The sequence below is a fragment of the Poecile atricapillus genome, chromosome 1 (assembly GCF_030490865.1).
Source record: "Poecile atricapillus isolate bPoeAtr1 chromosome 1, bPoeAtr1.hap1, whole genome shotgun sequence".
Lineage (NCBI taxonomy): Eukaryota > Metazoa > Chordata > Aves > Passeriformes > Paridae > Poecile > Poecile atricapillus.
Genome location: NC_081249.1, coordinates 177,523,723 through 177,539,166, shown reverse-complemented (window position 1 = coordinate 177,539,166; position 15,444 = coordinate 177,523,723). Strand labels below are relative to the sequence as shown.

At 52.8% G+C, this 15,444-nt stretch overlaps 1 protein-coding gene across 2 annotated transcripts; it reads right to left on the bottom strand.

Moving 5' to 3' along the window:
- Nucleotides 1-4,435: 4,435 nt before the first annotated feature.
- Nucleotides 4,436-8,336, bottom strand: OTX2 (orthodenticle homeobox 2). Of its 2 annotated transcripts, none has more exons than XM_058839408.1 (3): nt 8,217-8,336; nt 7,664-7,815; nt 4,436-6,388 (listed from the first exon to the last, which is right to left on the bottom strand). In XM_058839408.1, exons 1-3 carry the CDS (start codon nt 8,311-8,313, stop codon nt 5,768-5,770), a joined length of 870 nt encoding a protein of 289 aa, XP_058695391.1. In that variant the 5' UTR covers nt 8,314-8,336; the 3' UTR covers nt 4,436-5,767. The 2 variants fall into 2 exon arrangements, with proteins under 2 accessions (XP_058695391.1, XP_058695383.1); XM_058839400.1 differs by having other exon boundaries at nt 7,664-7,836; nt 8,217-8,313.
- Nucleotides 8,337-15,444: the final 7,108 nt, after the last annotated feature.

Sequence of the window (15,444 nt, the reverse complement as noted above, 5' to 3'; positions counted from 1 at the left end):
CTTCCACAACTGTGGCACAGAGGGACCAGCTTGAAGGAACTGAGGGACACTTTGCTTTTCACAGCAATATCAGGAGTTAATTAGCTTCACCTCTGCTTGAATATGCCTGAAAACAAAAGTGGTTTGAAGGGGGTGAGGATGCAGGAGGACCCTGCTTTGCTCTCCTCTCTGGCAGGAGAAGGTTGAGAAAGGCAGAAAACCATCCTGCACCCTGGTGGTGCTTGGAAACTCAAGGCACGTGCCAAGCCTCACCAAAAAGTCACAAGTGAATCAGAGCAGGCCAGCTGGAAAGCTCTTCTTCTTGGCATTGACATCCTGACCTCACAAACTCCTTTAGGAAAGCCACAAATGCTCCAAGTCTTGAGGACTTCAGCCAAGTGGAAGTTCATTCATGCCCCAGCAGGCTGTGAACTGGTGTCACTGGTGAGGGATACACACACAAAACATGGTCCCTGCTGGGGAGGTTACAGTCCAGAGAAGACTTTTACAATCTATTTTTAAGCTGCCCTGCTTGGTCCCTCATGTCCTCTCCTCCCTGTCCAGCCTGATCCCAGACCCTCCCAGTGCACAGGGCTCCCAGGCTGGGTTAGAAGATGCATTTTCTAAGCAGCAGCAGGTCTCATTACACAGGAATAAATAGCAGGATCCCTACCTGTGAGCATGTGAGGAGAAGCAGAGTGAGAACCAACCCCTCCTTGAAACAGAAAACAACAGATGTACAGTCCAGTTTTCCCCAAAACTGGCTCTGCAGGAAGCTCTGGTTTCTTGTCTCATGAAGGAACCTCCTCTCCTCTCTCTCTCTCTCTCTCTCTCTTTTTCTCTCTCTGTATTGATGCTGCCTCAGCCCTCCAAATTTAATTACCAGGTAATTACACATCACATTCAGTGGTTTGGTCCTGGCAAGGGCTGAGTGTCACCAGAGTTGAGACCAAGAAAGGTGTTTGCTTTGTGCAACCTGAGAACCTGAAACCCCTCTGGGACCTCCAGCTCTGCATCTTTCACAAGAACACCCAGAAACCAGGGACAAGCCCCATGACAGACTGGGGACATCATTGCCACAGGGCATCCATCCCATGGTCCCCAGACCACAGGATGCCGTTCCCAAACCTGTCTGAAGGAAGAATGGGGAAGGGAACACCTTGAGGAAGACACTTCCTTTTCGACACATCCCTCACTAAGAGGTATTTGCTGATAAGCTGATAATCAGGTGGCCTGGCCACCCCCAGGACGTTAGACCTTGGTGCTTAGAGAATATTTGATCATACAGTATCTCCATTAGGAGTTTGTAATCCGCTATCACAGCATTTGAGAGCCATCTGAGTATAAGGAGATTTTTATTAATGGTTCATGAGCCTAAAAGTCAAAATTGACTCTCACAGCAGATTTTAACAGTTTGTGTGGGATTTATATATTTATCTATCTCTTCACCACCTCTTCTCCCCCCCCCCCCCCATCACCTCCCTCTGCTCCGCCCCAGCACGGAGGTGCAGCAGCAGTAACAGCAGCAGGGAGACACCAGGCAGCCCCAGCTGCTGGAAATGGCATTTCTCCTTCCCTTCTGTCTTTCTCTGTCTTCTCTCTTTTTCCTTTCCTTTCCTTTCCTTTCCTTTCCTTTCCTTTCCTTTCCTTTCCTTTCCTTTCCTTTCCTTTCCTTTCCTTTCCTTTCCTTTCCTTTCCTTTCCTTTCCTTTCCTTTCCTTTCCTTTCCTTTCCTTTCCTTCCCTTCCCTTCCCTTCCCTTCCCTTCCCTTCCCTTCCCTTCCCTTCCCTTCCCTTCCCTTCCCTTCCCTTCCCTTCCCTTCCCTTCCCTTCCCTTCCCTTCCCTTCCCTTCCCTTCCCTTCCCTTCCCTTCCCTTCCCTTCCCTTCCCTTCCCTTCCCTTCCCTTCCCTTCCCTTCTCCCTCCCTCTTTCCTCCTTTCCCTCCTTTTCCTCCCTTCTCTCCCTCCCTACTTCCTTACTTCCCTCCTTTTCCTTTCCTTCCATGTCCTTCCTTCCCCTCCCTGACACCTCCCCACACCCAGCCCAGTGCCCGCCCAGCCCAGCCCTCACACATTCCCTGACGCTCGGGAATCCTGTCCCTTCACCCCAGCACTGCTCTTCTTTCCCAACATTCTCTTTCCAACTTTCCCAACCCACCAGCCCTACCCCCACCGCACCCCAAATCCCAGGTGAAATGGTGCCAGGGGTGTGTGAGTGGGAGTTTGGGGTGTTCCTGTGCCACTCCACCCAGCACCAGGGGCTGAAGCTCCACTGCCTGTCCCTAAATCCGGCTTTTTTTTCATTAAATCTCCCCTGTCTCCTTGGAAACTGGCAGTGCTCCCCAGCCCCGGGGTCCTCCTGGAAATGCAGCTCCCCAAAAGTTGTCTCTGCTTTGGGGCTCCCTGGGCTGGCTCGGGCTGGGGTGGGAGCAGGGATGCTCCGGTTCCTGGGAGCACTGGGAAGTGTGGGTTGGTACTGGTGGGGAGTGGAAAAGGAATATTGGAGCAGGGTGTGCAGGCAAATGGAGAGGGAATCAAAGAAGGAAACAGAGCAGGAGGGGACAAGGACGAGCAGGGAGCAGGGAGGGGTGCTGGAGCCGGCATTCCAGGCGGTCCCGTTATGGTTGCACTCAACATTTCCCTCCTGTTTTTCTGCTTTTCCAGTTTTAGGGATTTTTTTTTTCCCCTCTGGTGGGAAATGTCACATTGCAGGTAGAGGATTTGCTTGTATGTATATTTTGGGGGGCTAGGCAGGACGCCTCAGATCAAACACCCTCCTAATGAGCTCTTTGCCCCTAAATCTGGTTTTCCAGCACTAAACCCGTGTGGTCTCCCCAGCTTTTCCCCAGATTTTATTGGATCCAGGATTGCCTACCGCAGCCTGAGTTCAGAGGAAATGAATTCTACCAGGAGATGTAAAACATTAAAAATTAAAAAGGAGTTAAAACACTCTTTACAGAATATTTTGTGTTTGCCAGCTCACCTTGGGATTTTGCCCTTTGCCCACGCATGTGCCCATTTAAATTAAACTCAGAAATGAACAGGGAGAGAAAACGTGGAAAGTACAAAAAGCCAGGGAAAAATCAGAGGAACTCCTGCCATGAATTAGCTTTTTCTGATAAAAATGAGCACTAGCTGGAGGAGCTCATCCCTGACAGACAGGGAAATACTCAGGAAAGAAAAGTAAAAGATAAGATGGGGAAAGCTAAATGCAAAAAGAGGTTTTAAAGAGGCTTTAAAAAAAAATTAATAATCAAAAGCTCAGGAAACAAAGAGCTTTTCCAGGCAGGTGGGACGCTGTGCCCCAGTTCAGTAAGGACTTGGTTTTCTCGAGCATATTTTGCTCAAATAGATTTTTTTGGGGAGGAGAAGTAAACTTTGTTGATTTGAAGCAAATCAGCGGAGAAATGAAACTTTCCGCGCTGCTGCTTGGGAGATGCCGGCGGCAGGGACACGGCTGGCGCTTCCCAAACCTCCCCTGCACGGATCCTCCCGTCACAAAAAAATAAATGAGAAAATCACCGAGCCACACACGCAAACGTGAGGCGGCACAAAAACTCCTTCCCCCAGAGAGGTTTGTTTTAGAGGCCGTTCCTGCCCGTGAGGACACAAATGGCGCTGTGGGAAGGAGCATTTTGCTGGAGCCTGTGGAAGGGGAGGTTTGGGATGCTGGGATGGCTGGAGAGGCACCGTGGCTGCGTCCTCGTGCTCTGCAGTCCTGGGGACCAAGGTGAGGTGCTGGTGGCCCTGGGTGGCTCACAGGGTGCTGGTGACAAACCCTGGGGGACAGAGGGTGACAGGGCGTGGGATGGTGCCTGGGGGCTTTTCTCCAGGTCTCTCCCTTTCCAGAGATCCATTATTTTGCTGGGCTAAATCCAGCCCGAGTTCAGGGCTCCAGCAGCCCCAACGCTGCACACGGGATGGAGAGAGGGAGAAACAGGGAGAAGGACAGAGAAAGAGCCACCAAGCACAGGAACGTGTGGGATCCTGGGGCACCGGGGCTTCAGCTTGTGAGAACGCAGCTCAAACACTTGTCCCTCTCCTTCCCCAGCATCTCTGCTCAGAGCATCCTGACTGATCCAGGTTCCCCCTTCTCCTGCCTGGAAAGTTGATGGCTCTCCCCAAATACGCAATTGGGAACTCCATCCCCTGGGGAGCCACAGAGCAAACGCATCCCTCCCTCCCTCCCTCCCTCCCCGCGAAGAGATTTGGCGAAGCTGGGGCGGGAAAGGTCACGTTAGCCAAGGTCTGCTTGTAATGAAAGTTTTTTGATTAAAAAATTCAAAAATAAAATAACGCCCCTCTTTGATTTTGCTTCCTTCACCTCGGGGAGCTGCCAGCAGAACCCCTTTTGTCTCGGCCCTGCAGAAGCAGCCGAACCCTCCTGGTCTCCCATGCCCGGCCTCGCCCCTTCTCCGTCACTCGCCGGCTGCGATTAAAATGGAAGACAACCATCAAGTGTGCTAGAACCATTTTAATATAATTATACATATCTGCCAAATCCAGGAAAAAAAAGGTTTATGCATATATATCTTTTTTTTTTTTTCCTTTTTTTTTTTCAGTTAACATCTGCAAGCATAAACGACAATGAATTTCTCGGTTTAAATTCATCCAGGTCAGAGCAACTGCCCAAAGTCCTGTTGGATTTGACGGTTACTGCCGGCGTGGCCAGCAGTAAGTGAGCTCCAGAGGAGTTAAATGTCCTCGGGTGGGGTATTTTCGGTCTTTCCTCTTTCATTCAGAGACAGTTTGTTGTAAAAAGTTTCAGTGCAGTTCACCTCGGGTGAAAGGCGATCGTGTTTTTTGCGTTTTTTCTTTTTTTTTCTTTTTTATTATTTTTTTAAATATATATTTTTAATTATTATTTTTTTTTTTTTAAAAGATGATAATAGGTAACTCAGTTGCTCTGAATTTCACTTATAATTATAACCTATTTAAATCACAGCAGAACTCCCGCTGGTGCAGAGTTCATAGTTGCATACAATACAGGAGATCACAGTTTTGAAGTCTAGCACAGATTAAAAACCACAGATGTACCATTTATATAAGACACACACTGATTGTCTCTTAAAAACTACATATTGACTCCTTATGAACATTATCTTTTTTTTTTTTCTTAATCTTTAAATAAAGTAGTGCAGCTAGGACAATCAGTCACACAACCCACACAGCCCTGAACCAAGTTCTCCGGGTGCCAACTTCAGCAAGTTGGGCATGAAACAGTTGGGTGAGCTCGAGAGAGAAAGAAAGAGGGAGGGACAAAAAGAGGGAGAAAAAGAGAGATGTTGTCCATTCTGAATATTTTAACCGAGGGTTGGCTAACACATTGGAAACCTCTGGGTGAAGGATCATCTTTCCACGCACACACAAAAAAAGAAATAAAAACCTAGACTCCTTTTTTTTTTTTTTTTTTTTTCTTTAAAACTGGCCCGCAGGTGGGAAGATCTCCCACCTCTTCCAAACAAAGAAACCCAACAATTGGCTAAAACTAGAAAGAACACAGATGGGTCTGTCTGGTTTCTGCTCACTAGATGATCTGTCCGTTTAAGGCCTTCCTCCTCCGTTTTTCCTCTTTATTATTCCTTTTCCAGAGCGTCTGAGCAGGAGATGAGTCTGAACGGGATCACACCAACACTGTCCCCCTCTTGTTGCTGTCAGTTTTTTTGTTCGTTTGTTTGTCCGTGGAGTTATTTTTTTTCTCTTTAATTTAACCAAGACCTGACTAAAACTGGAGCGCTCAGCCCAGCCTGTTCGTTCTCGTCGCGATTTCTCTCGGTATCACAAAGGTTCTTCACAAAACCTGGAACTTCCATGACGATGTCTGGTCCTTATAATCCAAGCAGTCAGCATTGAAGTTTAACTTCCAGGAGGCGGTTTGGTCTTTATAATCCAAGCAATCGGTGGTGGAGTTAAAGCCCAAACTGGAGGCTCCGTAGCCCTGGGTGGAGAGGGAGGCTGGAGACTGGTTGAGGTGGCTGGTGACCGCGTTGGCACCCATGGGACTCAGGGTGGCCCCCGGCCCGGGGAGCTGGTGGTGCATAGGGGTCAAGTAAGATCCACAGTCCATCCCTCCGAAATAGGAGGTCGATCCAGCGTATCCTTGGCTGTAGCCTGATGCCTGGGTGTAGGTCATGGGATAGGATCTCTGCATGCAGGAGGAAGAGGTGGACAGGGGGTCTGAGAGCGGGGAGATGGACGCTGGGCTCCAGATGGACACGGGGGCACTGCTGCTGGAAATGGTGGGGACTGAGGTGCTGGAGGGGGGAGTGAACTGCCCGCTGGTCCCACTCTCCGAGCTCACTTCCCGGGCTGGCGAATTCTTCTTTTTAGCTGGCCGTACCTTGTTCTGGCCCCCGTTCTGCTGCTGCTGCTGCTGCTGCCGGCACTTGGCCCGGCGGTTTTTAAACCACACCTTGAGACAGTGACACAAGGGAGGGAGAGAGAAAAAGCCTGGGGTTAGGGATGCACGGGCAAACCCAAGGCAGGAAAGAGATGGTGGCAGGGAGACCTCGCCGGGGAGGGAGGCCTAAAACTGCCCCCCCAAGAGCAGAGGGTTGCAGGCTGCTGCAAAGAAAAGCTCCGGGGCTCCCCCTCCCTGAGATCATTAGCAGTAATAAGAAGTGGAAATCACAAATCAAACTCCTTAATAAGGTCATTTTTGGGGAGAAGGGGAAGCATTCCCTCTTTGCTGTTTGCCAGCTGGGGACCCCCAAGAATCACCGTTCTAGGCCTATTGAAGTCGAGCCCTTAATTAGAAGCAATAGGACATCAGAAAAGGAGGGAACAATAAGGGAAGCAGAGTTTTGGGATGGGGAGGGGTGTAAAGATGTCTCATTTACCCTCTGAACAGGCTCCCTGCCTTCACCCCCTCGGCCAAAGCTGGCCCCTCAGCAGGGCCCAAGGGGGCTGGCTCTGGGGAGGTTTTGTGGGGAGGAGGATGAGGTTTGGTGTGGGGGTATCCCAATCCCAGCCACCACAGGAACACGGCACCACACAGCCCTGGGAAGCCTGTCAGGAGACAGGTGGGAGGGATGGCTTTGGAGATACCCTGTCCCTGCTGCTGGGGAGTTCTAGGTCCTGGGGCAGAGGGGCAGGAGCCTCCTGTCCTGCCAGCAGCACCTCCAAAATGCTGCCTGGAGGGGGTCCCTGCAGGCTCCTGCAGAGCAGACACAGCCCAGCCCCAGGAGAGGGGTTCCCTCCACCAAAGCAGCTCCTCTCTCATCAGAGTCCCTTCAGAGGGGGGAAGAAACTCCCCGTCTGTACTGGTGGGAGCCGGGATCCCAGTCTGGCCCAGCTCAGGGGATGTGGTGCTCCCTGGGGATGGGGAGATCCTTTGTGGCTTCTGCAGGGCCCCCGGATGTCTGCAGGACAGGCTGGGATTTGGGAGTGCTGGGGATGGGTATGGAAGGTTCAAGAGCTGGGATCCCTCTCAGTGCAGAGGGAGGAAGAGGGGACACACTCCAGCCCTGGGGATGCAAAATGCCACCACATCCCCTCACTGAACCCCCACCCATCTCTGAGCCTCCTTCACCCCACAAGGGCTTGATTTGGCTTCAGGACTGAACCCATCCCCTAAACCATTCCCCTCGTGTCTCCCTGTCAGGCGCAGGCCAGTCCAAGCCCTCCTCGGCGGTTCGGAGGGGGAGGGAGGGCGGGCAGGGGTCTCCGGAGCCACTCCGCATCCTACCTGCACTCTGGACTCGGGCAGGTTGATTTTCAGGGCCACCTCCTCCCGCATGAAGATGTCGGGGTAGCGGGTCTTGGCGAAAAGAGCCTCCAGCACATCCAGCTGTGCCCGGGTGAAGGTCGTGCGCTCCCGCCGCTGCTTCCGCGGGGTGGCTGCGAACGGAGCCAGAGGCCCTGGATGTCAGTCAGCGGCCCCTCAGACCCCGGTGTCCCCTCCAGACACCTCCCCAGGGGGGCACCCACATTTCCCCCCCTCTCCCGGGGGATCCGCAGCCCCGGGATCAGCCGCCAAAGTGCGGCGATCCCAACCGCGCATCTCCCCCGAGCGCGTTTGGAGCGACCTGGCCCCCATCCCCTGCAGGGGGGATCACCTGTTTGCAGCCCCTTTCACCCAGAAAAAGTTGGGGGTGAGGAAAATGGGAGACAGAGGGACCCCACGCCCTCACCCACCCAAGCCAGCGTGATCCCCGGGCATGTTGCGCCTCCAAATCCCAGCGGCTTCTCCTCCGAGGAGCAAAAAGGGGGAGGGAAGAGGGAAGAAAAACGTGGCTTACCGGGATAACCGACGGACGGATGCAACAAATCCATGCCCGAGGTTGTGAGACTCAGGCCATTGACTGCATAAGGTGGTTGCTTAAGATAAGACATCATGCTAAAGTTGTGGCGGGGAGGAGAGTTGGCCGAAATCCGGGCGAGGGGGAGCCGGCCGAGCGCCCTGCCTGCCCCGGGCGGTGCCTGGGGGAGCCGTCGGGCGTGGGGGGGCCGCCAGGTGCCTGCGCAGGAGGGAGAGGAGGGGGCAATGCAGGGATGAAGGGGGAGTCAGACCAGATCGATGCCCCCCCCTCCACCCCCCTCGCTTTTATCCCCTCTGCCTTCCCCCCCCTCCACCCCCGTCAATCCTCCCGCTCGGACCCCAACAGGATTTAGGAGCTGGGAGAGACTGACTAGATAAACGCATCTCTCCCCAAAAAGGGCGAGGAGGGGAGGGAAGAGGGGGCACATCCCAGCCAGTAATTACTGCCCGAACAAAACCCCCCCATGCCTCCAACTGCCCGCATTGTACGGCGGCCGGGGGCATTTGCATAGGATTCCCGGCCGGGCACCGGCTAATTGTCTCAAGCAAAACTTGATTGGGGCCATTGGCAGACACAAAGAACCCCTCGGCTAAATAAATAATGCAGATAACAAAGCCCAAGGGTGAGAAACAAAGAAACAATTCAAGAAACCTATCTCTCCACTAGTCTCTTGCAAGGACTTTAATTATCCCAGGTTTGGGCAACATTCAAACCTTCCCCCCTCTCCCCCTTTTCCCCCTTCCCCCCGACGTTGCTGCATTTCAGAGCTCAAATGCCCGCTTGGGAAGAGCCAAACTTTTCTGCTCTCCCGCCATCAGTCCACGTCTGCAGTAATTTCCACCGGCCATTTGCACCTAATTAGTACTCCGGGTAATTAGATTTGGAGGCAAGTAACAGATTTATTAGGCTTTCAAGAAACTCTTGATGACGGAGCTGAAGCTAAACAAACACCTCGGTGGTGAGCGGCTCCCCCGGTCACTGCTCTCTGCACCGGGGAACGAGGGGGGACCCGAACACGGAGTCCGCCAGGAAAAAAAAAAATTAAAAAAAAAAAAGGTACTGCAAGGGGGGTCAAACCGAGACTCCTAAAAACGTTAAGGCTGTTTTTCCCATGGAAAATATTTTTTTAAGAATTTCTTTTTGTGCAAAAGCTCGCCCTTCCCTCCATTCCTAGCGGCCGTCGCGAAAACGAACTCCAGCACAACTTTCTTCCCGAAACACCCCAAAACTCCGTGTTTCAGCCCAGCCGCCTCCCCGGGAGGGCCGAGCGCTGCCGGGATGCTCCTGGCCCGGTGCAGGCAGCCGTCGGTGCGGGCTCTCCGCAGCGCGGAGTTTCCGCTTCTCCCCTCGGGGATTTGCGCGCTGAGCGGCGCAGGGAGCGCGCATCCAGCGCGGGGTGCGCGGGGCCGGGCCCCGCTTTGGGCATCGCCCCTCGGGGGAGGCCGAACAGGGACGGTTCTGCCGATGGGGGAGCCCCGCTCCGCTCTGCTCCGCTCTGCTGTGCTCTGCTCGCCGCGCAAGACGCGCGGGAGAGCGAAGCGGGGGCTGCCGCTGCCCGCTTCAAAACGAGAGAGCAGAAAAATAATAAAAAAAAAAAAAAAAAAAAAGGATAAAAAAATAATAATAAAAAAAATAGAATAACAACAACAAAAAAAAAGCGCAAACACCTCTTCCCCCTAAAAAAAAAAGCAACCCCGTTCGGTTAAAGTCGGCGGCATCCCGCCGAGGCGCCAGCCCGGCGCGGCCGCCCGCGGAGCCCCTCGGCCGCGGCCGCGCATCCCGGGGCCGCCCCGCAGCCCGCGGAGCAACGGCTCCACTCGGCAATCTGTCACCTTTCCCCCTCCTCCTGCTCCCCCCCCCTGCTCCGCATAGATCCCGGCTACCAGTTGCTCTGCCCTCGCTCAATAATAATTACCCCGTCCGAGAATTAATTATAATAAATGTTTTCTTGATAAACTAACGAGATAATCCGGGCGGCACACGCTCCCTAATTACGAGGCACCGGCCTGGGCTCCGCTGCTCGCCCCGGTGATTAATGCGGGGCAGCGATCCGCGCCCGGGCGCGCAGCCTGCGCTGCTGCCGCCGGGGGGACGCGGGGGCCGGGGGGGCTCGGCCGGGCCGCCCAGCGGCTCCCGCGGAGGGCGAGGGGAAAGGTGCCAAGGTAGAAATGGGAATTTGTTTTCTTTTGTTTTGCTAAACGAGAGAGCCGCGTTCCCTGCCCTCGCCGCGCGCTCCAACGAATTTTTTGATATTTTAAAAAATACTAATTTATTTAATTTTTTTTTTCTGTTCTTCTTTTTAAATTCAAACCTTTATTATTTTTTTTTTTCCCCCTCGCTGGAGGGACGGTTTGGAGTGATATTTCCCAACACGCGAATTCTCCCCCGGTGCAAAGGCGGCGGGGATGGACCCGTCACCGGCTCTGCCGGGCGCTCCCCAGCGCTTCTCCCTCCGAACCTCCGCGCTGCTCCGCGGCCCCTCTCCGGGACCCGGCTCGGCGGGCAGCCACCTCCTTCTGACCCGTCCCTGCCTCCCAGCAGCACCTGGCAGCATTTTTTAAGTGTTTTTTAACCCCTCTCTTTTTAATTTTTTTTTTTTTTTAACTAAAGTTGTACCTTTTCGAAATAAATAAATAACAAGCCTCAACTTCTCTAAGCGGCCGAAATCGAAATAAACCTCAGCAGCCAAGGAGGTTTTTAGTTCTAAAGAAACTTGTGCCGGTGCACAAGGACTTTTCCCGACTTTCTCTTTGTCAGCGCCGTGCGAATTCAGAGAGAGGCCGGGGCGCGTTACTCGCGCTCGGTGTCTTTAGGAAGCGCTTTCCCAAAGCATAAAAAAATTAAAATAAAATAAGATAAGGGAGGTAAAAACCAGCTCCAGCCCCTCTCCGACCTGGATGCCATTCCTGCCATCCGTTTCGCCCACACCAAAAATCGTGAAGCTCCGGCCCTAAACGCCTTGAAGATTTCTCTCCCTGCGCTTTCCAGCCCGATTCTCCTGGGCCGTGAGTGCTCAGAAACACCTTCGCAAAATTACTTTGCTGAGTCTCCGCATGGCGAGGAAGAGGAGGAGGATGAAAGGGTTCTCAGGTAGGAGTAGAAAGAGGGGAGAAATTCCTCCCCGTTCTGGTTTTTTTTTTTTTTTTCTTTTGTTTTCCCTAATTTTAAAAGTCCAGCTTGAAGTCAGGAAATAACTACAGGCCAAAGGAATAGGCCGGGAAAAAAATCCCGATCCCAAGGAAATCGCGGTGAAGCCCCGCGCCTGCCCGCGGAGAGCGAGCGGCTCCGCGCCCGAGCGCGGGGAACGAGGCTCGGGAGGCGATGGGGAAACTCCCCCGGCTTCCCGGTTTGGCCCCTTCGCCTTCTCATCCTGCAGCTCCCGGTCCCTGGCGAGGAGCGAGCCGGGGCCGCCGGCTGTCCCCGAGCCGGGGCCGCCACAGCCCGGCCCGGCCCGGCCTCTCCCGGGCTCCCCGCACCCCCTCCGCAAGCAGGCTGGGTAAAAATAATAATAATTTTAAAAAATATATATATATTATAATTTGAATTCCCCTCTCTCCCTGCACTCCTGGCCGCCCAGCGATGCCCCCGAGGAAGGATGGAGCCGGCGGGTCGGACTTACCTGCGAGCCTCGGCGGAGCCGCGGGCAGGGCTGGGGGGCGAAGGGGGAAACCTGCTCCCGGATCCTCGCCAAATTCCGAGCTCGGGCTGAGCTGGGAGAGAAAGCACAAAGCGGGAGGTTAGAGAGCTCGCCGCATGCACATGCCCACGACATCGGGGGAAAGGGGGGGGCGGAGGGGGGGTGGAGAAAAAATGTTTGAAAAAGGAGAATAAATGGGGAAAAAGGGGAGGGGACGGTGCAGGAGAGGGATGCGGGGATGCTCGGGGTCTGGGCTCGGTACATACAGAGCTGGCCGGCGCTGGAGCTGGTCAAAGTGATTTTATTTTTAATAATAGTGGCAGGGTGCGTTGGAGCTGAAGGTCTCTACCTCTCTCGGGGAGCTTTGCTGAGAAAGCGCCTCTCTGGCAACTTTTTGACGCAAACTCTCCAACCAATGGCAGGGAGAGAGTGATTGACACATCTAAGCCAGGGGGAAAATAATAAAAACACACACAGGGGGAGGAAAAAACAGGCCGCTGCTGTACCGGGGGGACAATCCAGAGAGAAATAACAGCCACCGAAATGACACCAGAATATACATTAAAAGAACCTGCTCGGTTTAAAAATATACATTATGGAGTGGAGCGGATGAAGTCATTGTAGAAATTAACGTGATGGACAGCAGAGGTGGAATTAGCGAATTGCCCGGGGAAGGAGAGGAAGGGGGGTCAGCAAAAGGCTGGGGGGTGGCTGTAATAATAACAACAACAAAAGATATTAATGTATAGAAGTAAATATTTGTGAAGGGGGGACACGGAGCCTGCCAGGAGCTCTGGGCTGAGCAGCGGGAGATGAGGGAGAGGAAACCCGCGGGAGCCAAGGGGAGAATCCCCCCCAGCACAGAGCGGGGTGTCCCCAGCCCCGGGTCCCCCCGCACCCCAATTCCTCCTCCCAGGGGCCAAACCACCCCTGGAAGAGGGGAAATCGAGTCACCTGGGGGACGTTATAAATGCATTTTAAATGATATTTTTAAAGATATATAGAGATGAGGGTGCAGAATGGGACGTAGCGGCGCCGCGTTGAATTTACAAACAGGGACGTGCAGACGTTTTTAATGGCAATAATTTGGGAACAGCGACGGGCTGAGGATGAGGAGGGCCCAGGGGGTTCCTGCTGCCCGGCACAGCCCGGCCTGGAGCACCGGGGTGTTCCCCTCGCACCTCCCGTCCCCGCTCAACTTCTCCCGGGTCACAGCACCCCCAAAATCCAGCTCTGGCAAAAGGCAGGAGGATGGAGGCGGCTGAGGTCGGAGGGAGGGAGCGCTCGCACACTTTCCTCACTTGTGACAATGGGGGGATAAAACTGCAGCGGCTCCATCATTTTAACGGGGTGACCTATGTTAATGAAGTTATAGCAATTAATTCGCCTCTTTGTGGCTCTCTCCGAGCCTGGCTGAGTGCGATCCAGCGTGCTTGTCCTTGGACTTTAGCGCCGGCGGTGCAGCCCGGGCTGGAGGTTTGCAGGAGCAGGTTTGGGATGCTCGGGGCTGGGCTGGGCGGATGGGTGGTGTGGCTTGGTTTTGGGTTGTTTCTTTCTTTTTTTTTTTTTTTTTTTTTTTTTTTTAATCCTTTCCTCCCAGAAAGGAGGAGGAAGGAGGCGGCAGAAGAGAAGGAGGGAGGGGAGAGGAGGAGAAATAAAACAAATAAATAAACAAACAAACAAACAAACAAAATACCCCCTCGCCCAGAACCGACGCAGCCCTGCCCGCCGGAGCCGCTCCCACTTTGGCCGCTGGGTTGGATTTGTTTATTTGGTTTTGGGTTTTTTTTTTTTGGGGTTTGGGGTATTTTTGTTGGTTTTTTTAAGAGGCGACTTCGCGGAAAGTTGGTACCCGGCGCAGCCCGGCCCCACGGGGACCCCTGCCCTTCTTGGAGCTGTGTTTTGATTTATTTTTCTCTCCCAGACCCATGAGATTCTTTTGTGGGGACTTTTTTTTTTTGTGGGTTTATTTGTCTAATTGAGCATTTATTTTTTCTAGGGGGGAGGGGTTGGGGGGTAAGGGAGGGGCAGCTGCAGCCGCCATCCTTTTGCAGCATCCCCCCCATCCTCTCAACCCTTGCCCGGAGATCCGGGCCGGGCAAATCCTTCCCTCACCTCCCCGCATGTCGGCACGGCCACGCCACCCCTCATCTCTCCTTCAGCAGAGCACCAGGAATAAATATCCCGATTGAACCCTTCCCCCCCCTCCGCCCCCTCCCCCTTTTGCCATCGCCTCCCGCCCCCACATATTATTTAATAACCTTAATCCACCTCGGAAGAATGAGAGAGATAATTCGTTCCCGTGTATCCTGACCAGGAGGGTATTTTCAAAATCGATTAAAAATAAAGGGGGAGGGGGGGAAATTTAAAAATAAAGTTAAAAAAAAATTAAAAAAAGGAAAGAAAAAAAAGGAAAAATAAAGAAGGAAAAAGGGGGTGTCTGGCTGGGCTGTGGCAGAGCAGGGCTGAGCAAGGCAGAGAAATAAAATTCAGTGCCTGAAGGCAGTTTGTGGGAGAGCAGGAGGGGAAGCACCGGGCAGGCTGGCAGCCCTGGCTGGCCCTGCTGCCCTGCCCCTGCAGCTGGAGCATCCCAAGCTCTCCCTCTGCCCCCTCCGGCCCGACAAGTTGGGAATAATTCCCGCGGCCAATAAAACAAGTGGCAGAGATGGACAGTGTTACTTAAATAAACAAGGGTCTCTTTAAAATTCTCATCCACTTCAGATGTCTAAAGTAAGATTGTGATGATTTTGTCACGGTTTGGTAAATTTACCCCTTTAAGAGGCTTTCATAAATCCCAGAACACACCTTCAGCCAGATTTGAATATAGATTTAGGTTTTAAAACCCAGAAGCTGGGAACACCGCTTTATCAAAGAGAATTTCCCTTTAGCTTAGCAATGTGTCGGAATGGCTCTTGCAAAGATTGGATCTGAGAGGGGGAACAAGGGGGAACCTTCTTTCCTGGAGCAATCCTGCACACACTTTGCAGCTGCCTCTGCCTTCAACCTTCCGCAGCTCGACGAAAAGTTTAAAAAAAAAATAATTTTGATAATCGTTGTTGCAGCTGTAGGATCTCGATTTTTTTTTTTTTCTTAAAAAAAACCAAACTATTATTTTTTAATAATTTTTTTTTTAAACTTTCCCATCTCTTCTGGTCCGTTTGGAAAGCGTTGCAGAGCAGGTACAGTCCCAGAGATCCAGAAGTAGCTGGGGCTAACGGGGAGTGAGTGGAGATGTGTGATTTTCTGCCCTCTGAGAACTTTATGCTCAGAGAACCAAAATCTGCTTCTGGGATGAAAAGAAACTGTAACTTCTGCTTCTCAGTAAGTTCTCCAACTTTCCGATGCCAGTCGGGTTGCAAAGCCATTTTCTCTCTCTGCATAGCTGTTTCTCTTCTCTCTTTTTCTCTTTCACCCTCTTCACTTCTCTTTCTGATTTAATTTCCGACTCTCCTCACTATCGCGACCGTTCCGCGAGGGGTTTTTATCGCCGTGTGTGTCGCTCCCAGGGCTGAGCCGCTGCCCGCGGTTATGATGACCAAAGGTGGGGGGAGAAAAATAAGAAATCATTTA

Bases quoted from the DNA above. Each gene is read 5' to 3' on its own strand.
- OTX2 (XM_058839400.1), bottom strand. From the start codon at position 8,313: ATGATGTCTTATCTTAAGCAACCACCTTATGCAGTCAATGGCCTGAGT. The intron at 7,837-8,216 runs GTAAGCCACGTT...ACTGACATCCAG, and splicing joins TCCGTCCGTCGGTTATCCCG to GGCCTCTGGCTCCGTTCGCA. The intron at 6,389-7,663 runs GTAGGATGCGGA...CACTGTCTCAAG, and splicing joins TGCCCGAGTCCAGAGTGCAG to GTGTGGTTTAAAAACCGCCG.